This window comes from Neophocaena asiaeorientalis, unplaced genomic scaffold (assembly GCF_003031525.2).
Source record: "Neophocaena asiaeorientalis asiaeorientalis breed wild unplaced genomic scaffold, Neophocaena_asiaeorientalis_V1.1 scaffold534, whole genome shotgun sequence".
Classification (NCBI taxonomy): domain Eukaryota; kingdom Metazoa; phylum Chordata; class Mammalia; order Artiodactyla; family Phocoenidae; genus Neophocaena; species Neophocaena asiaeorientalis.
Genome location: NW_020172826.1, coordinates 1,742,137 through 1,764,388, shown reverse-complemented (window position 1 = coordinate 1,764,388; position 22,252 = coordinate 1,742,137). Strand labels below are relative to the sequence as shown.

Genomic DNA, 22,252 nt, shown 5'->3' with positions numbered 1-22,252 from the left:
GATGCACGTTCGGCCCACGTATCCCGCAGAATCCCGATTTCAAGCAGCGCTCTCTACAGGGGATTACGGGTAGGGAGGGTGGGGGGTGGCTCATTTCTCTGACGTTGTCTACACCCTGAAAAGCTTGTCGCTCGGGGTGACTGGGCTGCACCCCGACAGGTCAGATGAGGTCACAAGGGTTCGCCACCTGACTGCACTCTACAACTACCCCGGGAGCTTTCAAAAAATACCGATGTCCACTGACACCGGGACGAACTAATCTGCCTGTCTGGGGTACGGGGCCCGGCATAGGTATTTAGTTAGTACAACGAACCCCTAAGGTAGTACTAACGAGGGCCAAGTGAGCCGGCCTCAGGGGCGCGCCGCGACCACCACGTGGGTGGGAGGGACGCACCGGCCGCTCTGGCCCGCCTACCCCGCGCCTCTGACGCACCACGCTTGGCGCAGGCGCACAGGAGCCGCGGCCCGCCCAGGTGGGTGGGTGTGCCGCTCCCTGATCTCTGCCGAGGCACTGTGTTCCAGCGGGAGCTCGTTGCAGGCGGTGAGGGCCCGCCTCCCAGCCGGGCAGGAGGCGTGGGCATGGAGCTGGCCGCCGTCGCCATGCCCCGGGCCCGCGCCGCTGCCTAGGGCGACCCGAGGGACGCTGCCTAGGGCGCGGCTCCGGGGACCCGTGCGACCTATCACGGCCCGGCGCTGCACGGATGGCCCTGCTCCTGCGGCCCGTGCTCGCCGTCCTTCTTCTCCTGACCGCCGCTTTCAGGTGCCAGGAACAGGCCCAGACCACCGACTGGAGAGCCTCCCTGAAGACCATCCGGAACGGCGTTCACAAGATAGACACGTACCTGAACGCCGCCTTGGACCTCCTGGGAGGCGAGGACGGGCTCTGCCAGTATAAGTGCAATGACGGTGAGGGGAACCCCAGGCCCTGCGAGGCCCGTGCTTTCAGGGCTTTTGAGGGGGACCGAAGTGGAGGTGTGAGATGCCGGCCAGACCTTGACGGTGTCCTCTGGCCCTGGGAAAACTTAACCATCGCTAGATTCGTGCCATTCTTGTGATTGAGAAACCTGCTGACGAGTTCACGCCACTATTGTTAGAATGTGAGAGATCGCCTGAGAGCGTACTCTCCGTTCTGTTTTCGTTGCGTTTGATTTTCTTTTGTTGTTGTTGTTGTTGAAATTGCATGAAAGTTGCCTAAGAACTTAGTGACATAGCGTCATGGGGATGGAGTGAAACAGACTGATTTTATTTAGCGCCTTTAAATTAGCTGAACACGCAAAACATACCAGGAATTTTAAAGTCATGCTTTTGTAACTTTCTCAAGAATTGGTTTAAATTTTTTTTTTTTTCTGCAAAGCTACAGACAATAAATTGCGACCTTTGTACAGACTTTTGGTGTACTTTACTGTTGAGAAAGAGTTCTGATTAACTCTAATAGGAAATGATTCAAGCAGTACTTAACAGGAATTTTCTTTCCTTAGATACCAGTGACGCTGCCTCCTCACTGTTGGTTGCTATTAATATTATTCTTTTGATTTACGTTTTCATATTTTTAAACTTTAATTCTGTTTGAATCTGAGAACTTGTTTGGTGGCATTGTTGGTGATTAATAACTTAGTATTTCAGGCAGAGATCTTTCTTTTGAAGCGCTTGACTCTTTTGAATGCTTAGATGTTGTAATAGTTCAGACAAAGTACTTGGGCTTCTTTTTTGAATTTCAAAATGCTAAGAAAGTAATTGGGAGATCATGTTTCCGATAAAAGTGGACAAGGTTTGGGCCTAGTGAATTTAATGCTTGGCAGCCCAAAATAATAGGGAACTAAAGGACTTTAGAGGTAAAACTGGACTATATGTAGGTGAATTGAAAAGGGACCTCTGTCATGTGAAAACGTGATGCAACATGTGGTCATGATCTCTAGTTTTCTGTTAATGGAGGTAAAGAATGAACTATATCTTGTATGCTATGAACTGCTAAATTTCATTCCTTCTTAAATGTATGCCTAAATGTTACCACCGGTGTTCAATCAGGAAGGATGTTTTTGTCCTTGTAGAGCTTGTTAGGAGGAATAAGTGAGTAATTTGAAGATTAAATGGTTGCCTTTCCTGAGGCAGATGTCATAGTTTTACTTAGTTTTACTTAGTCATCCCCATTCATTAAACAAATAACTGAGTGCCTGCTATGTGTCAGGCATTGTACCAATTGGAGATTTGGCAGTGAACAAAACTGACAGAATTTCTGTCCATGGAGCTTACCTTCTGGTGGGGAGAGACAGTAAGCTAAAGAATAAGTAAATCAAGCCAGATCTGCAGTGTGTGTAGATCTGAAGTGGGCCATTGCTTCCAGAACAGTACAGCAGGGGAACCGTCAGTGGCGGTATTGGGAGGCGTTAGTTTACTCTTTTAAATAGGTTGGGGGAATATCACTGATGAGATAATATTTGAGAAGAAATCTGAAATGGGGAAGGTGGCACTGTGATGATCTAGGGAAAGAACAATCCAGGCAGAGGGAACAGCAAGTGTAAAGGACCAGAGCTGAAATGCCAGTCAAGGATGATTCTGAAGGTTTTGGCCTGAGCCAGAGGAAGGATGTAATTGCCGTTTACTGAGATAGGAAAGACTTGGAAGGATCAGTCCTCATAAATTTATTATGAGTCAAGCGTTCTAGAGTTTATTTAGTTTAGTTTATTACAGTTAAAATATCTCTGAAGTTAAATGGATACTATTCTTATTAAAAATATTATTCTAATCTTTCCTTTTTCTTAATCCTCTTCTCTTCCACAAGCCTCACAAAATTTACCATTTGGAGTTTAGAGCAAGGTCTCCAGCATAAAAAACACAAATGAACTCGAGAATTTAGGAAACGGTATGCTTCAGTGAAAATCTTTTAGTACTTAGTAAGTACTGTCTGCTCATAGGACCGTGGTTCCAAGTCACCGTGTTGATAATTCCAACATAATGAAGATTGATCTTTAATTGCTGTTACTTGAGAAGTCTCCCTGGAACTCTATCTCAACCTTTCCTGTGTTTTGGAATGTTAGTGACCAAATCAGAACCAAACAGAAACAGACAAATCTCAAAATTAAAGGAGCATGGTGATGAAGGGGTGTTTAATAGTCGCAGTAAGGAGGTCAAGGGAGCCTTAAAAAAAAAAGACTTAACGGAGGGAGAGGTGTTGGATTAAAGGGCGCAGATTTGTTGCATTCTTTTATCTTTGCTCTAGTGAAGGACCAGCGTTATGGAGACTCGCTCCTTCTGGCCATCCTCCCTAGGGTGGGAACAAGGCTTTATGGAGAGTGAAATAAAGTTATGTAGGGGAGCAAATTTAATGATCACTGTTTTTTTCTTTTAACTTTTTTCTCGCTGACAGCAGAAAAGATTGAGGAAGAAAATGTTCCAATTTCCTTGAAAAATAGAAAACAAAATTGGCTTGTAAAATGTTTTTAGGATTATGAATAAGTATTCAATTCATTCAGTAATTGATATCTTAACAGGATCCCTTTGGCTGTTGTGCTCAGAATAAAAAGGGTCGAGAGAGGTGGGGGAGCAAGAATGGAGGCGGAGTGACAAGTGCAAAAATTCAGACCAAACGTGGTAATTTTGTTCAGGGTGGTAGCAATAAAGGTGGTGAGAAGTGGTTGGATTTGGGGTATATTTTGAAGGAAGAGCCTAAAGCATTTGCTAATGGCTTAGAAGGAAGGTGTGAGTAAACTAAAAAAGGATTCCAAAGTTTTCAGCCTGAATAATTGTAAGGATGGAGTTGCCATTAACTGAAAGCGGGGGTGGGGTGGGGGTGGTGAACATGGAAAAACTAGTTTTCGGTTCATTAGAAAAATAACAGCATATTTGTATGCTTTTGAGAATGATTCAGCAGAGAGTAAAAACACTAATGAGGGAGAGAGGAAGGAGAATTATTGGAGTCATGTCCTTAGGTGAGAGGAGTGAGTTCTAGTACATAAATAGATTGGCCAAGAGCAGAGAGGATATGGGCACAGATGCCGGTTAGGTGGGTAGTGTTCAAGTTATCCTCTCATTGCCTTGGTTTTCTCAGTGAAGTAGGAATCGAGGTCATCAGCTGAGTGAGAAGGTGGGAATAGAAGTGTTGGAGATTGAGGAAAATAGGAAAGTGAATGTACTAGAAAAATAAAGTAGCATAAGGGCCTTTGGAGATTAATAATCAGGAATTTAAAGTTTCAGGTGTTTGGGAAAGCAGGTTGGAATTCTGTACGGCTTCATACAAAACACAGTGATAAGATCTCTCTGTGACCCAGCAGGCTTCCCCTCATGCTTCTCATCTGTTTCAGTGTCTTTCAGGTGAAGGAAATTGGTCTGTTGAAGGTATTTACACCAAATTAAGAAAAATATGTAGAAAAGAGCTATCATTGTCTCAGTCCAGGAGAATCTATAGATTTCAGCTGCCCATACAGATGATAGAATATAAAGCATCAAGATAAGAGCAGTGGCATAGTCAGAAAGTGAAATCGATGAATAGTGTTTCCATGTAGTTGTACGTAGTGGATTTGGTTTTTGTTTTGTTCTGTTTTGTTTGGCAGCGCCCTGTGGCAGGTAGGATCTTAGCTCCTGACCAGGGATCAAACCTGCGCCCCCTGCAGTGGAAGGGCAGAGTCTTAACCACTGGACCGCCAGGGAAGTCCCTGGTTTGTTTTTAAAACTCTTATTCCTATCTCATTTTTTTTTCTTAGCTTCTGTACAGAAAAGCTAAGAGATTGTAATTTGTAATTTCTGCTTACAAATTCTAGGGGACGGTGACCCCAGCACATCATGGATTTTTGGTTTGACTCTGATGTTGTTTCTTCTACTGTTGAGTTTTTGCTTGCTTTGTGTATTAGTCTGCCCAGGTTGCTATAATAAAATACCACAGACTGGGTGATGTAAACAACAGGAGTTTATTTCTTACAGTTCTGAAGGCTAGAAAGTCCAAGATCAAGGTTTAGCCAACACTTTTCTGTGGTGAGAGCTCTCTTCCTGGCTTGCAGACAGCTGCCTTCTTGCATGGTAGGGGCAGCGGGTGAAGGGAAAGTAAGTTCTCTGGTGCGTCTTCTTATAAGGGTACTAATCCCGTCATGAGGGCCCTACCCTCGTGACCTCGTCTAACCCTAATTACCCACCAAAGGCCCTATCACCAAATACATTGAGAGTTAGGGCTTCAGCATATGATTTTGGCGGGGACACAGTTTGGTTCATAGCACTTAGTAAAAACTGGCACCAGTAGAAATGCTAAATATTTTTAATGATCAGTGGCTTATAACACCTTTTATAACAACACTTAAAATGATATGAATACAGTTGTAATCATGGTATCCATATCAACTGAACCATTTTTTCTTTTTTTAACTCTTTTATTTATTTTTTAATTTTTATTTTACATTGGAGTATAGTTGATTTACAATGTTGTGTTAGTTTTAGGTGTACAGCAAAGTGATTTCGTTATGCATATACATACATCTATTCTTAGATTCTTTCCCCATATAAATTATTACAGAGTATTGAGTGGAGTTCCCTGTGCTATACAGTAGGTCCTTGTTGTTTATCTGTTTTATATATAGTAGTGTGTATGTGTTAATCCCAACCTCCTAATTTATCCCTCCCTCACCTTTCCCCTTTAGTAACCATAAGTTTGTTTTCTAAGTCTGTGAATCTGTTTCTGTTTTGTAAATAAATTCATTTGTATCATTTTGTCTGACTTTTGTCACTTAGTATGATAATCTCTAGGTCCATCCATGTTGCTGCAAATGGCATTATTTCATTCTTTTTTATGGCTGAGTAATATTCCATTGTACATATGTTCCACATCTTCTTTATCCACTCATCTGTCGTTGGACGTTTAGGTTGCTTCCATGTCTTGGCTATTGTAAATAGTGCTGCAGTGAACATTGGGGTGCATGTATCTTTTCAAAGTATGAGTTTATCCGGATATGTGCCCAGAAGTGGGATTGCTGGATCATATGGTAGATCTATTTGTAGTTTTTTTTAAGGAACCTCCATACTGTTCTCCATAGTGGCTGTACTGATTCACATTCCTACCAACAGTGTAGGAGGGTTCCCTTTTCTCCACATCCTCTCCAGCATTTATTGTTTGTAGACTTTTTGATGATGACCATTCTGACCACTGTGAGGTGATACCTCATTGTAGTTTTGATTTGCATTTCGCTAATAATTAGTGATGTTGAGCATCTTTTCATGTGCTTTTTGGAGAAATGTCTATTTAGATATTCTGCCCATTTTTTGATTGGGTTGTTATTTTTTTATTGAGCTGCATGAGCTGTTTGTATATTTTGGAGATTAATCCCTTGTTGGTCACATCATTTGCAAATATTTTCTCCCATTCTGGGGCTTGTCTTTTCATTTTGTGTATGGTTTCCTTTGCTGTGCAAAAGCTTTTGAGTTTAATTAGGTCCCATTTGTTTATCTTTGTTTTTATTTTCATTATTTTGGGAGGTGGATCCAAAAAGATATTGCTGCAATTTATGTCGAAGAGTCTTCTGCCTATGTTTTCCTCTAAGAGTTTCCAGTCTTACATATAGGTCTTTAATCCATTCTGAGTTTATTTTTGTGTATGGTGTTACAGAATGTTCTAATTTCATTATTTTACATGTAGCTGTCCAGTTTTCCCAACACCACTTATTGAAGGAACTGTCTTTGCTCCACTGTATACCCTTGCCTCCTTTGTCATAGATTAATTGACCACAGGGGCATAGGTTTATTTCTGGGCTTTCTGTCCTGTTACACTGATCTGTAAGTCTTTGTGTCAGTACCATAGTGTTTTGAATACTGTAGCTTTAGAGTATAGTCTGAACTCAGGAAGCCTGATTCCTCCAGCTCCGTTTTTCTTTCTCAGTATTGCTTTGGCTGTTGAGAGTCTTTTGTGTTTCCATACAAATTTTAGAATTATTTGTTCTAGTTCCATGAAAAATGCCATTGGTAATTTGATAGGGATTGCATTGAATCTGTAGATTACGTTGGGTAGTATAGTCATTTTGACAATATTGATTCTTCCAATCAAGAACAGGGTATGTTTTTCCATCTGTTTGTGTCATCTTCAATTTCTTTCATCAGCATCTTATAGTTTTCAGAGAATAGATCTTTTGCTTCCTTAGGTAGGTTTATTCCTAGGTAATCTTTTTGTTGCAGTGGTAAATGGGATTGTTTCCTTCATTTCTTTTCCTGATCTTTTGTTAGTGTATAGAAATGCAACAGATTTCTGTGTATTAATTTTGTATCTTGCAATTTTACCAAATTCATTGATGAGCTCTAGTAGTTTTCTGGTGTTGTCTTTAGGATTTTCCGTGATGTATAGTATTATGTCATCTGCAAACAGTGACAGTTTAACTTCTTCTTTTCCAATTTGGATTCCTTTTATTTCTTTTTCTTCTCTGATTGCCATGGCTAGGACTTCCAAAACTATGTTGAATGAAAGTAGTGAGAGTGGACATCCTTCTCTTGTTCCTGATTATAGAGGAAATACTTTCAGCTTTTCACCATTGAGTATGATGTCAGCTGTGGGTTTGTCATATATGACCTTTATTATGTTGAGGTATGTTCCCTCTATACCCACTTTCTGGAGAGCTTTTATCACAAATGGGTGTTGGATTTTGTCAAAAGCTTTTTCTGCATCTGTTGAGATGATCACATGGTGTTTATTCTTCAGTTTGTTAATGGTGGTGTATCACACTGATTGATTTGCAGAATTAAAATCATTGCATCCCTGGGATAAATCCCACTTGATTATGGTGTATGAGTCTTCGAATGTATTGTTGGATTTGGTTTGCTAGTATTTTGTTGAGGATTTTTATATCTGTGTTCATCAGTGATATTGGCCTGCAATTTTCTTTTTTCGTGGTATCTTTGTCTGGTTTTGGTATCAAGGTGATGGTGGCCTCATAGAATAAGTTTAGAAGTGTTCCTTCCTCTGCAATTTTGGAAATAGTTGCAGGAGGATAGGTGTTAACTCTTCTCTAAATGTTTGATAGAATTCGCCTGTGAAGCCATCTGGTCCTGGACTTTTGTTTGTTGGGAGATTTTTAATCACAGTTTCAATTTCAGTGCTTGTGATTGGTCTGTTCATATTTTCTATTTCTTCCTAGTTCAGTTTTGGGAGATTGTACCTTTCTAAGAATTTGTCCATTTTATTGGCATATAGTTGCTTGCAGTAGTCTCTTATGATCCTTTGTATTTCTGTGGTGTCAGTTGTAACTTCTCCTTTTTCATTTCTCATTTTATTGATTTGAGTCCTCTCCCTTTTTTTCTTGATGAGTCCTGGCTAAAGGTTTATCAATTTTGTTTATCTTCTCAAAGAGCCAGCCTTTAGTTTCATTGATCTTTTCTATTGTTTTCTTCATTTCTATTTCATTTATTTCTGCTCTGATCTTTATGATTTCTTTCCTTCTGCTAACTTTGGGTTGTTTGTTCTTCTTTCTCTGTTGCTTTAGGTGTACGTTTAGGTGGTTTATTTGTGATTTTTCTTGTTTTCTGAGGTAAGATTGTATTGCTATAAACTTCCCTCTTAGAACTGCTTTTGCTGTGTCCCATAGGTTTTGGATCATATTTTTGTTTTCATTTGTCTGTAGGTTTTTTTTTTTTTTTTTAGTGGTCATAGTTTCCTTTAGTATAAACCAATAGGTATAACTTCATATAATTATATGAATATAATTTCATAATGTCTGTAAGTAGTTTTTGATTTCCTCTTTGATTTTTTCAGTGATCGATTGGTTGTTTAGTAACATATTGCTTACCCTCCACATGTTTGTGTTTTTTATAGTTTTTTTCTTGTAGTTGATTTCTAATCTCATAGTTTGTCAGAGAAGATGCTTGATACGATTTCAGTTTTCTTAAATTTACCAAGGCTTGCTTTAGGGCCCAGCATGTGATCTATCCTGGAGAATGTTTCTTGTGTACTTGAAAGGAATGTGTATTCTGCTTTTGGATGGAATGCTCTATAAATATCAATTAAGTCCATCTGGTCTAATGTATCATTGAAGGCCTGTGTTTCCTTATTGACTTTCTGTCTGCATGATCTGTCCATTGATGTAAGTGGGGTGTCAAAGTCCCCCACTATTACTGTGTTACTGTTGATTTCTTCTTTTATGGCTGTTAGCATTTCCCTTATATATTGGGGTGCTCCTATGTTGCGTGCATATATATTTATACTTGTTATATCTTCTTCTTGGATTGCTCCCTTGATCATTATGTAGTGTCTTTTGTCTCTTGTAACAGTCTTCAAAGTCTGTTTTGTCTGATACGAGTATTGCTACTCCCACTTTCTTTTTATTTCCATTTGCATGGAATACCTTTTTCCATCCCCTCACTTTCAGTGTGTGTGTGTCTCTAGATCTGAAGTGGGCCTCAAGACATGGGTCTTGTTTTTGTATTCATTCAGCCAGACTGTGTCTTTTGACTGGAGCATTTAATCCCTCTACATTTAAGGTAATTATCGATATCTGTGTTTTTACCGCCATTTTGTTAATTGTTTTGGATTTGTTTTTATAGGTCTTTTTTCTTCCCTTCCTTTTTTGTTCTCCTGTCTTGTGACTTGATGACTATCTTTAATGTTGTGTTTGGATTCCTATTTTGTCTATGTGTGTCTGTCTATTGTAGATTTTTGGTTTGTGGTTATTATGAGGTCTTGCTATAGCAGTCTATACATATACAAGATTGTTTTAAGTTGTTGGTCTCTTAATTTCAAATGCATTTCCTGTATCCTGCATTTGTACTCTCCTCACGATTGCTGTTTTTTTTGTTTTTTGTTTTTGTGGTACACAGGCCTCTCACTGTTGTGGCCTCTCCCACTGCGGAGCACAGGCTCCGGATGCGCAGGCTCAGCGGCCATGGCTCATGGGCCCAGCCGCTCCACGGCATGTGGGATCTTCCCAGACCAGGGCACGAACCTGTGTCCCCTGCATCAGCAGGCGGACTCTCAACCACTGCGCCACCAGGGAAGCCCAGCTGGGTTTTTTTGTTTGTTTTTTTCTTTTAATTTATTTTTGGCTGTGTTGGGTCTTTGTTGCCGCGTACGGGCTTTATCTAGTTGCAGTGAGTGGTGGCCACTCTTCATTGTATTGCGCGGGATTCTCATTGTGGTGGCTTCTCTTGTTGTGGAGCATGGGCTCGAGGCATGCGGGCTTCAGTAGTTGTGGCACATGGGCTCAGTAGTTGTGGCTCATGGGCTCTAGAACACAGGCTTAGTAGCTGTGGCGCACAGGCTTAGTTGCTCTGCGCCATGTGGGATCTTCCTGGACCAGAGCTTGAATCCATGTCCCCTGCATTGGCAGGTGGATTCTTAACCACTGTGCCACCAGGGAAGCCCCACGATTGCTGGTTTTGATATCGTATTTGTGTGTGGATGATTTCCCATCTTTACTGTGTGTTTGCCTTTACTGGTGAGCTTTCCCGCTCATAATTTGCTTGATTCTAGTTGTGGCTTTTTCTTTTCCACCTAGAGAAGTTTCTTTAGCATTTCTTGTAAAGCTGGTTTGGTGGTGCTGAATTCTCTTAGCTTTTGCTGGTCTGTAAAGCTTTTGATTTCTTCCGCGAATCTAAATGAGAGCCTTGCTGGGTAGAGTATTCTTGGTTGTATGTTTTTCCCTTTCATCACTTTAAATATGTTGTGCCACTCCTTTCTGGCTTGCAGAGTTTCTGCTGAAAAATCATCTGATAACCTTATGGGGATTCCTTTGTATGTTATTTGTTGCTTTTCCTTTGTTGCTCTTAATATTTTCTCTTTGTCTTTAATTTTTGTCAATTTAATTAATATGTGTCTTGGCGTGTTTCTCCTTGGATTTGTCCTGTATGAGACTCTCTGTGCTTCCTGGACTTGATTGACTATTTCCTTTCCCATGTTAGGGAACTTTTCAACTATAATATCTTCGAATATTTTCTCATACCCTTTCTTTTTCTCTTCTTCTTCTGGGACCCCTATAATTCGAAAGTTGATGCCTTTAATGTTGTCCCAGAGGTCTCTGAGACTGTCGTCATTTCTTTTCATTATTTTTTCTTTATTCTGTTCCATGGCAGTGATTTCCACCATTCTGTCTTACAGCTAACTTACCCATTTTTCTGCTTCATTTGTTCTGCTATTGATTCCTTATAATGTATTTTTTTTAACAGGACTTAAATCCAAATTCTTTTTTTTTTAAATTTATTTATTTTGGGCTGTGTTGAGTCTTCGTTGCTGTGCACAGGCTTTCTCCAGGTGCAGCGAGCAGGGGCTACTCTTCGTTGTGGTGCGCGGGCTTCTCATTGCGGTGGCTTCTCTTGTTGCGGAACACCGGCTCTAGGCTCGCGGGCTCAGTAGTTGTGACTTGCAGGCTCTAGAGCGCAGGCTCAGCAGTTGTGGCGCATGGGCTCAGTTGCTCCACGGCATGTGGGATCTTCCCGGACCAGGGCTCGAACCCGTGTCCCCTGCATTGGCAGGTGGATTCTTAGCCACTGCGCCACCAGGGAAGCCCCCTAATGTATTTCTTAGTGCATTTATTGTATTGTTGAACTCTGTTTGTACTTTAATTCTTCTAGTTCTTTGTTAAAAATTTCTTGTATATCCTCGATCTGTGCCTCCATTCTTTTTCTGAGATCTTGGATCATCTTTACTATCATTACTCTGAATTGTTTTTCGGGCAGATTGCTTACCTCCACTTCACTTAGTTGTTTTTCAGGGGTTTTATCTTTTCCTTTGTTTGGAACATACTCCTCTGCCATCTCATTTTGTCTCACTCTCTGTGTTTGCGGTCCCACAGGCTGCAGGATTGTAGCTCCTCTTGCTTCTGTGGGTGAGGGTGGTCTAAGAGGCTTGTGCAGGCTTCCTGGTGGGAGGGACTGGTGCCACTGGTGGGTGGAGCTGGGTGTTGTCCCTCTGGTGGGCAGAGCCATGTCAAGCAGTGTGTTTAGAGGCGGCTGTGGGCTCAAGAAGACTTTAAGTAGCCTGTCTGCTGATTGGTAGGGCTGTGTTCCTTCCTTGTTGGTTGTTTGGCCTGAGGCTTCCCAGCACGGGGAAGGGTGGGGCCAGGTCTTGGCATCAAAATGGTGGTCTCCACGACAGCTCATGCCAACGAGTACTTCCAAATAACTCTGCCGCCAGTGTCCTTGTCCCCACAGTGAGCCATAAGTGCCCCCCATCTCCCCAGGGGACCCTCCAAGATCAGCAGGTAGGTCTGGTCCTATGAAGTGACTGCTTTTTCGCCTGGGTCCCCATGCACCCAAGGCCTTGTGTGTGTCCTCCAAGAGAGGCCTTTCTGTTTTCCCCCGTCCTGTTGATTTTCTGCAGTCAAGCCCCCCTGACCTTCAGAGCACAATGCTCTGGGGGTTCCTCCTCCTGATGCCACACCCCCAGACTGGGGAGCCTGACCCGGGGCTCAGAATTCTCACTTATGTGGGAGAACCTCTGTGATATAATTATTTTCCAGTTAGTCGGTCACCCACCTGGCAGGTATGGGATTTGATTGTATGGTAAATGCACCCTCCTACCACCTTCTTGTGGTTTCTTTGTCTTTGGGAGTAGAATATCGTTTTTGGTAGGTTCCAGTCCTTTTCAGTGGTTGTTCAGCAGTTAGTTGTGATTTTGGTGTTTTCATGAGAGAGGGTGAGCTCAGATCCTTCTGCTCTGCTACCTTGTCCTCACTCCTCTCAACCTACTCCATATCAACTTAATCTTAAATAAACAACCTTCTATGTAAGTTGTTCAGAAATAATTATTTCATAAAGATGAATTTAGAATTTAAAACACTGTAAAAAATTTCAGGAAACTAGTTCAGTTTTCTGGGGTTTTTGGGGGGGGTTGTTTTGTTTTGTTTTTGTTTTGTTTTATGTTTTGCTGTGGATAAAGAATATTTTAATTTCAGCAAGGAATGCTTCTCATTTTTTCATCCAGTGATTTCCTGTGCACCCACTTTGTGCCAGGCATCTTCTAGGTGAGCAAGACAAAATTGCTGTCTCCATAGAAACTAATTATGTTAATTTGGTTAATAAATGTTAGAAAGAAAAATAAAACCAACCATGGGTGTATGGAATGGATATAAAAGTGAAGGGGCACTATTCCAAATAGAGTAAGTAAGAAAGGCCTCTCTGAGGAACTGATATTAGTAGGTTCCTTCAAAAGAAATACATGCCCCTTTTTCCACTTACACTGGGGAGCCAGTTTTACCAGCACTTACTTCATGGTGTTATTGTCTAGTATTTCACATACAGTAGGTCTAGGTTCTTTATTACTCCATTTTAGCAGCTTCTCTCTTAGGACAGTTTTAAGCACTAGCGCTGAGATGACTACTACTTCTATCCTTGCCTCCATTTTCATTTTTGCCAGCTGATTTTCTCTGTACTCTTTTCCTCTTTATTCTCTTACAATAAGCATATTTTGTTTTGTTTTGTTTTCTCTGACTTCATTTGCTTCTAATCATTCTCCCATTCAAAGGTAATTATCTTTTACAAAATGAGGTAATGTCTGTATATACTAATACATATGCACACAGGTATGTATCGCTATCGTTGTACACATTAGCATGTTCAAAAATGTTTTTATAGACTCAAAATCGAAGGAAAGTGCATGGGTTTATATAAAAATCAAAGGGAAGGGAAAATAGAAGTGCTACTGTTGTATAACATTGAGAGAAATAACTTTCTGGTTAAAAAAAAAGAAAAGGAGACACTTGAGAAGAAGAGATTAGACATCCACATGCCTTTAAAACTCTAGGCCTGTAGCAGTTGTCTGAGGATGGTAATCTTTGATCCTCATGGAAAAGAGATAAGTGCCAGAAATCTGGAGACTGGCAGGGGGAATGTATGGGGTATCCACAAAGTTGGAAACAGGATATTCAAGTAATATGCCTGATATGCGTTGCTTCAGTCTCCAGGCACCTTTTAAGGTGATATGCTTCTAAATTTAAAGCAAAAAGTCCAGTTGTTAACCTGAAAAAAATATGTATAGTAAATACACTATTTTTTCTGTTTCCAGACTTTTTGAACACTCTTTGGCATATTTATTGTACTTTTTTCAGACTATAAATGTGACTCACTGCTTAGTATTTCTTGCTACATGAGTTTCTGAACATTTTAGACAGTTGATTGTTAAAACCCTTGACAAGAGAGAACTTCAAGGAGCTAGAATGGCTTCCCCAAGGATATAATGCTGATCCAGCCTTCCTCCCTTTCAGTGAAGAGGTTTCTAGCATGGTAGGGTAGATCAGATGCCTAGTCTCTCATGATACTCCCATGCAAAGTGTAGGCTGGACAGAACTTGATTTAGGTGAAATCACAACTGGCTAAGTGGTCTGCCCAAAGGGTTGGGTCAATGACGTCATGGCTTCTTGTAGAGAGGGCTCATCTCTAGCAGGGTGTTGCAGGTCTCTGTCCTGGTTAAATCAGTGTCTCAAGTTTGTGAATATCTGGGTATAACAAGTAACACTGGGTGAATACCTCTACATTTAAAATCTGCTTAACGGTCCTGAATGATGAACTAAACCTAACAAGATAAGAGTTTTATAATTTAGTGTTTTAGGCTCAAAAATTGAATGGCAGAAGTGCTGAGCCTCTAGCAGTAGATGTTAAAAAGTTCATTTTAGAAAAAAACTTTTTTTCTACTGTTATTGTGCTGTATTTTGTTTTATTTTTTTAAATTTATTTATTTATTTTATTGTTTGGCTGCATTGGGTCTTCGTTGCTGCACGCGGGCTTTCTCTAGTTATGGCAAGCGGGGGCTGCTCTTCGTTGCGGTGCGTGGGTTTCTCATTGCAGTGGCTTCTTGTTGCGGAGCACGGGCTCTAGGTGCGTGGGCTTCAGTAGTTGTGCCATGCGGGCTCAGTAGTTGTGGCTCACAGGCCCTAGAGCACAAGCTCAGTAGTTGTGCCTTACAGGCTCTAGAGTGCAGGCTCAGTAGTTGTGGCACAAGGGCTTCGTTGCTCTGCGGCATGTGAGATCTTCCCAGACCAGGCCTCAAACCCATGTCCCCTGCATTGGCAGTCGGATTCTTAGCCACTGTGCCACCAGGGAAGTCCTGTGCTGTATTTTAGCATGGAGACATAGCTGAAACATATGCTGTCTTAGGTTATATTAGTACAAGTAGTTTATCCAGCTCAAAATACACCCATCATTCCTAATGGTGTTCAGTTTGGGGTGCCACATTCTGGATGTGACAGACTAGAAGTGATCAGTCCTTGGAGGCTAATGAACGCTCACCAAACTCAAAAGAGACTGAAGGGTAAACAGCAGTACCAGTTTATTTATAATGAGTATTATAACTGCCGTGAATATTAGGCTTCCAAGTCTTCTGCTCATTCATTCATTCATCAACAAATATTTATTGAGAACCTAACTATATGCCAGACATTGTTCTATGCGTTGGGGGTACAAAATAGACAAAAATTCCTGCCCTCAAAGGGTTTATATTTTAATATGGGGTGACAGATAATAAACAGAATAGGTTAGTGATATGTTAGAAGGCCATATGTGCTGCAAATGGTATGGTCAGAAAAGGCCTCGAACATGAAGTATGTAGATGTCAGGAGGACGAGTATCCACATAGAAAAGTAGCAGCTTCAGTGGCACTAAGGCAAGAGCAGAGCTGGAGTGTCTGTGGCCCAGCAAAGAGGTCAGATGTGATGGAATGGAGTGAGGAAGGAAGGCAGAGGAGAGAGAACAGTAAGGAGATGAGGTCAGAGATGCCATTATATAGGGCTTATAGGCACTGAAAGGACTTTTGGCCTTTTTTTTTTTTTTTCCGGCTGTGCATCATGGCATATAGGATCTTAGTTCCCCAACCAGGGTTCGAACCCGCGCACCCCTCAGTGGAAGTGCAGAGTCTTAACCACTGGACCACTAGGGAAGTCCCAGCTTTTATTCTGAATAAAATGAGAAGCCATTGGAGGGATTTTGGTAGAGCAAAGACTTAATCTAACATATATTTTAATAGGATCACTCAGGTTCAGTGTTGAGATTGGACCGTAGCTAGAGGTGGTGCTGGGTGGGGGAACCAAAGAGACTAGTTAGGTTATGGCAGTAATCCGTGGTGACTTGGAGCAGGATGGTAGCAGTGGGGGTAGTGAGAAGTGGTTAGATTCTGAATATTTTGAAGGTAGAGTCAACAGGATATGCTGTTGAATTGGATGTGGGATATAAGAAAATGAGAGAGTTAAAGATGGCTGAGGTTTTTTCCCCTGAGCACCTGGAAGGATGGATATCTATTACCTGAGAAGAGGGAACTGTGGATGGAGCAGGTTTGGGGGTGAATGGCAGGAGATACACCTTAAGTTTGAGGTGCCCATTAGATATCTAAGTATTGATAGTTAGAATATCCTCTCTGTAGGCCCTTTAAAGTGGAATGCCAAATCATAAAGAGTTTTCTTAAGAGTGAAGAACTAAAAGCAGGAGTTGAAGGATCACAGTGACTCATCTGTGATAGCCTGAGGCATCTACCTTCATCTTCCAAGGGCCCAGGAACAGCCCTCCTCTTGGACAGTGCTAGAGAAACTTCTGTCATTGGCCTCCTCTTTTCTAGATCCATCATAACGATTCCCTTTTGTACACATTGTTCTTCAGACTGGGTGGAACTTTATATCTCCGTGAAGTTATGCTCTCTCTTTTTTTTTTTGCGGTACGCGGGCCTCTCACTGTTGTGACGTCTCCCGATGCGGAGCACAGGCTCCGGACGCACGGGCTCAGTGGCCATGGCTCATGGGCCCAGCCGCTCCGCGGCATGTGGGATCTTCCCGGACCGGGGCACGAACCCGTGTCCCCTGCATCGGCAGGCGGACTCTCAACCACTGCGCCACCAGGGAGGCCCTGAAGTTATGCTCTCTTGAGGCTCTACTTGGTCACCTCAGTTGAGCATGTGAGTCTTAGCAGCTCACTTAAACCATTTTTAGTTCATTACTTTGAGTGGATTACTTATTTTGATGGCTGACTACTGGAAGGGTTGCTTTTTTTCTTCCTCACTTTACTTTTGGAGGGCAAACTTCAAGTCTCCTAGTAATAAATGTTAATTGAATGAAAGTTGGTGGAATACTTTGTGTCTCTCCTAAGTATCCAGATGTGGGGTGGTATTTGGAATAACTGGGGGTATTTTATTTGTGGAAGGTAAATGGTAGCCCCAGGTGTTTGAAAGGATTATCATGTAAAATAGGGAATTGGGTGGCTTTGTGTTCCCCAGAGGGCAGAGGATTGCTTACGGGTAGAATTTACACGAAAAAGAGAAGAAAGAACTCAACTGTTAATGCCAGGCCACAATGGAGTAGGCTGTTTCTTGACACTATAGGATTGTGGGAAACATTCAAAGACTCTTCGGTATATTGAAGTGATTTCTGTATTACATGAGGAGAGATATTTCTGAAGTATCTTCCAGCATTTAAGGTTGCTTTGATAATGTCATCTTTCTCCTTGTTACTGAACTATTGGTGCTATTAAGGAGAGTATAACTGGAGTAATAGTTTCCCAAGCTATCTTTGTTTCTTGCCTTTTTCCTTAGATGACGGAGGAGTATATTTGTGAAATGGTTGGTTGGAGTCTGGGCTAGAATGGTCCTGTAATGTCTTATAATGATATTAAGGTAATTAAATGATCAGGTGACCTTGTCTTCCTTAGCTTTAGACTCTAGTTAATGGTTATTGAGGTTTGTGTACAATGGAGCGTTGAGTGAGGATGGGAAGATACAGTTCTTGCCTGTAGGTTTTAACCTAAAAATATAAGCATTAGAATGTACAGTAAGATAGGGTGGATTTATGTTTCATATATATGGACCCAGTCTGGCATGTAACCTCTGAAATTGACAGAAGTCCAGAATAAGGATTTACATGTTTGTATGGTGTAGGCTTGCAAATATAATTACATTTTATGAACCAGCATAATATTTTATGAACTGCCATCTATGCGTACATGTACACATTTGTACATATTCTGCTTCGGGAGAAGTAAAAATAATTTGGTAGACAAATGAGCATTTTTAATGATCATCCGAATAAACACATATTCACTTATGTTAGCATCCAAATAGCAAATATTTCCAGGGCTAGTCTAGCACATTGTAGACCTTTTTGTGTATGTATTTTCTAACATATTTGAAAATTAATTATGATACCATTTATGTTTTATAGGATCTAAGCCTTTTCCACGTTATGGATATAAACCCTCCCCGCCGAATGGATGTGGCTCCCCACTATTTGGTGTTCATGTAAATATTATTTTTTATTTGATAAGTTTTTATGATTGGTAGGCTATGTAATACTCTTGATAAACCATCAGTATGTTTTCAGGCTCAGAAGTAATTTTGTTTTTTGTAATAGTGATCAGGTTTGTTATATTCTTTTATAGCTAAAACACATTTAATAAGTCCTAATGAAACTAAATGGAGTAAAAGCCATGTTTTATTTTTTAATCTTGTAGATGTTAATACCATTTAAATGATAGTTCCTCATGTCACAGATATGATTGAAAAGTTTAGAGTAGAGAAGTCACACTACTTAGGATGAAAAAGGACAGGAAAGCATAATATTTTCTATATTAAAACTAGGCTAAGTGGGATAGCTGTGTATTTGTTGTAAGGGAGGCTGAATCTGAGCCAGTATTATGGGAGAAAAATGTTTTATGAAAGTGATTCCTGGACACAAGGGTTTTGCATATAAAGTTATTTAAAATAGTTAAAGATAATTACAGATTCGAAGGAATAATGTCTTTAGGGAATGGATGAACACTTAAAGATTAAACCACAAAAACCAAAAACAAAGTTTGAGTTGTAGGAGCTTAGAAGTTGTTGGTGACATTTCATATAAAGTACATTTTACTGAGGGAGGAGGTGCAAAATACTTTGGAATATCCAAAAATCATACTTGCATAGCCCCTGCAAAAGTCTTCTAAAGCTCTTAGCTTTATCTTTCTATTCTTTTGTGGTACGCGGGCCTCTCACTGTTGTGGCCTCTCCCGTTGTGGAGCGCAGGCCCAGCGGCCGTGGCTCACAGGCCCAGCAGCTCCGCGGCACGTGGGATCCTCCTGGACCGGGGCACGAACCCGTGTCCCCTGCATCGGCAGGCGGACTCCTAACCACTGCGCCACCAGGGAAGCCCTCTATTCTTAAAATTATGTTTTGTGTTTTGGACAATTGGAAGTTGCGTTTGCTACGGGCAAATGACTGCGAATTCTCTAACATTGCAAAATAGGGAGCTTTGAGGCATGGCTGAGAGGGAGAGGAAGGAGTAACATGGGTGGGTGCAAGTGAGGGTAATGGAGAGATATCTAACCTGGAAAGCATTTGGAGGCAGAAACGAATTTTGGAAATTATCTATATAGCAGTGTTGTCTTTGATTTGTAAGTTTCTTTGATGCGCTACTTCAGAGAAGGTTTGAATTTCATCAGCAGTCATCCATCCAAATGTCTCTTTCAGCTTAACATTGGCATCCCTTCCTTGACAAAGTGCTGCAACCAACACGACAGGTGCTATGAGACCTGCGGCAAAAGCAAAAACGACTGTGATGAGGAGTTTCAATATTGCCTCTCCAAGATTTGCCGAGATGTGCAGAAAACACTAGGGCTAGCTCAGCATGTGCAAGGTAAGGCTGATTCGGTGGGATGGGGATAAGTGCAGTCTGCAAAGATTTATTAGATGCTTTTGTGTTAGTACAAGATTCGGCGATAGAAATCTTTCACTATGTATTATCTTATCTGTGGTGAAACAGCCCCTTCAATTTTCTGAGATGAGAAGTCAGTGATTTTGTCATCTAAAATGGTTTACAATCACAGAAGCAAGAAGTGTTAGGAAACCTTGGGAGGAGGGTGTGTGAGCTAGAGAAGAATTCATCCAAAATCTTGTACCCTGTAGTATAGTTCTAATTACCCAGAGCCTGAAGTTTGAAATTCTGGATCCAGTGAAGTTCGGAGTATAGCACATTGGATTTGGAGTAGGAAGTTCTGGAAGATTTGAGTCTTAACTCTGTCTCTTCATATGTATCTGTGTCAGGAGGGTCCTCAAAACCACCACCACCACCACCACCCCCCACCCAGGTTCAGTGATTTGCCAAGAGAACTCACAGGGCTCAGCATGTAGTCATACTCACAGTGATGTTTATTGCAGTGAAGGGATACAAAGCACAGTCAGCAAAGGTAATAGGCATTTCAGTGTCCTCATTTATAAAATGAGAACGGTAATACCCATCTTGTAGAGTTGTCGTAAGGGTAAAATGAAATATTTGTAGAAATACACATTACTGTACAAATACTAGTAGTTAACAAGATTTCTTTACTGTCAAGCCAAAGAACGTACCATACACTGAAATCAGAAGAGGAGGGGCAGTAAGAAGGGTCAAGAAAGGAAACTACCATTTTTAAGCACTTTCCATAAGATACTGTGCTAGATACTTGAGACATGTTTTCATTGATGTTCACAGAAACCCAAAGTACTAGTTGGCATTATGCCCCTTTTTAAAGGCAGGAAACTGAGGTTCAGAAAGAAGTAACTTGTCCCAAGTTGCATACTTCGGACTTTAAAACTTGTTTTCTGTCTATTCCAGTATTCCCCAAATAGTCTCATATTATAGGTGTTATTCTGAAATTCTAGTAATAACTAGGAAGTAATAACAAGGAGGAAATCTCTGCTCCAGGTGAGGCTTGAACTCAAAACCTCTGAATCCCTTTGAACACTTTTGGGTAAGGTAAACTAGTTGTCCAGGTGAAGCACAGATAGATGTGTTTCCTGTTTTCTGACCTAAGGATATGCTAATGTTGTTAGCAATTTCCTTGCAGTCTCCTATTTAGTAATCATAACCTTTACACTTCTGTGGTTGGTTGTATTCCTTAATGGCACAGCCTTTTGGAAAACTTTGAAAATGCCAAGATTTTGTAATGAAAAGTTTCTTTCTTAACATGAATATTGGAAACTAGAAGTATTTGGATAACTAAACGCCACTCTGTGCTGTGTCTCTGTAAGTATAGTATATTAAGATAATCTTACCTGAGTGTTCCAGGTTTCTTAGAATAAGAAAAGTTAAATCTGTTATCTTTTTTATAGTCTTTCAAAATAATTAAGAAACCCCACCAGAGGAAAAACATCTTGGATTCCTGTGTCTCCCTTTCCAAGCCAAATTTGGATATTGGTCAGAGAAAGAGACTGGGGTCCATTTAATACTTTAAGCATATTAAATTATGTGTGATCATTAAAAGCTGTTGACTATAATTAAATGTTTTGAAGTTTCTCTATGTTTAACCTTCATTTTTTTCTGCACCTAGCAGTCCTTCCTTAAAGTGCAAACTTAAGAGTGTTATCAGGCATCTCTATTAGTGATATTTTCATATAAAAGGAAAATTAACAGTGATGAACTGATCAGTGCTATTGAGGGAGACTCACTGTCTAGTACAGAAAGTTGGTTTGAATAGTTGCATGCAAAGAAAAAGTAGATACACGTAGAGAGGCTGAAACGGAAAGTCTTTGTATATATATGTTACTAGTTTGCGAGGATTGGGAAGACTTTCACCTAAAATAGGTGTAAGTACCCACTAAGGCTGTGCCTGACATTGTGCTGAAACACGTAATATATGTGAAGAGAGAGTGATGCTTTGCAGTTGCCTAACAGTAATGGCACTTTCTTACGTTGCAGCATGTGAAAGCACCGTGGAGCTCTTGTTTGACAGTGTTATACATTTAGGCTGTAAGCCGTACCTGGACAGCCAACGAGCCGCATGTAGGTGTCGCTACGAAGAAAAAACTGATCTTTAAAGAAGATGCTGACAGGTGGTGACAGCAGATGAGGACAGAAGAGCATAACCTTTGACAAAGAGCTAATGTTTTCACAGCATAAAGCTGCCTTATTTTTGTGAAAGGATTATTTTAAGACCTTATTTTGACATTAAAACTTCAAACTAAAGAAACAAATGCAGGTTATCTTCCTGGATGTTGCTGCCTTAGTGTGCCATATTGTCTTGACAATCACAGGAAGAGGTGCATGTTAAGGGAGAATTTTTTAAAAGAAAGAGTCTAACTCAGTTTTCACAACTATATTTATCAAAAAATAAGGTCAAATGTAAAATTCATTATAAGGTATGTTCAACAGTATCTTATTTGGAAATATGGGGAAATCTTCACTTAAAAGTATGTTTGTTTGGGCTTCCCTGGTGGTGCAGTGGTTGAGGGTCCGCCTGCCGATTCAGGAGACACAGGTTTGTGCCCCAGTCCGGGAAGATCCCACATGCCGCGGAGTGGCTAGGCCCATGAGCCATGGCCGTTGAGCCTGTGCGTCTGGAGCCTGTGCTCCGCAACGGGAGAGGCCACAACAGTGAG

General features: G+C 41.0%; 1 protein-coding gene across 1 annotated transcript; it reads left to right on the top strand.

Annotated features, from left to right (window-relative positions):
* Positions 1–472: 472 nt before the first annotated feature.
* PLA2G12A (phospholipase A2 group XIIA) lies at positions 473–21,847 on the top strand. Its single transcript, XM_024741901.1, has 4 exons — positions 473–906; positions 18,084–18,160; positions 19,367–19,532; positions 21,573–21,847. Exons 1-4 carry the CDS (start codon positions 702–704, stop codon positions 21,689–21,691), a joined length of 567 nt encoding a protein of 188 aa, XP_024597669.1. The 5' UTR covers positions 473–701; the 3' UTR covers positions 21,692–21,847.
* The last annotated feature ends 405 nt before the right edge of the window (positions 21,848–22,252 follow it).

What these genes read in the sequence shown, in the direction of transcription:
- PLA2G12A (XM_024741901.1), top strand. Translation starts at nt 702, where the DNA reads ATGGCCCTGCTCCTGCGGCCCGTGCTCGCCGTCCTTCTTCTCCTGACC. An exon ending in CCAGTATAAGTGCAATGACG is followed by an intron (nt 907 to 18,083) that starts GTGAGGGGAACC and finishes TATGTTTTATAG; the next exon opens with GATCTAAGCCTTTTCCACGT. An exon ending in GCTAGCTCAGCATGTGCAAG is followed by an intron (nt 19,533 to 21,572) that starts GTAAGGCTGATT and finishes CTTACGTTGCAG; the next exon opens with CATGTGAAAGCACCGTGGAG.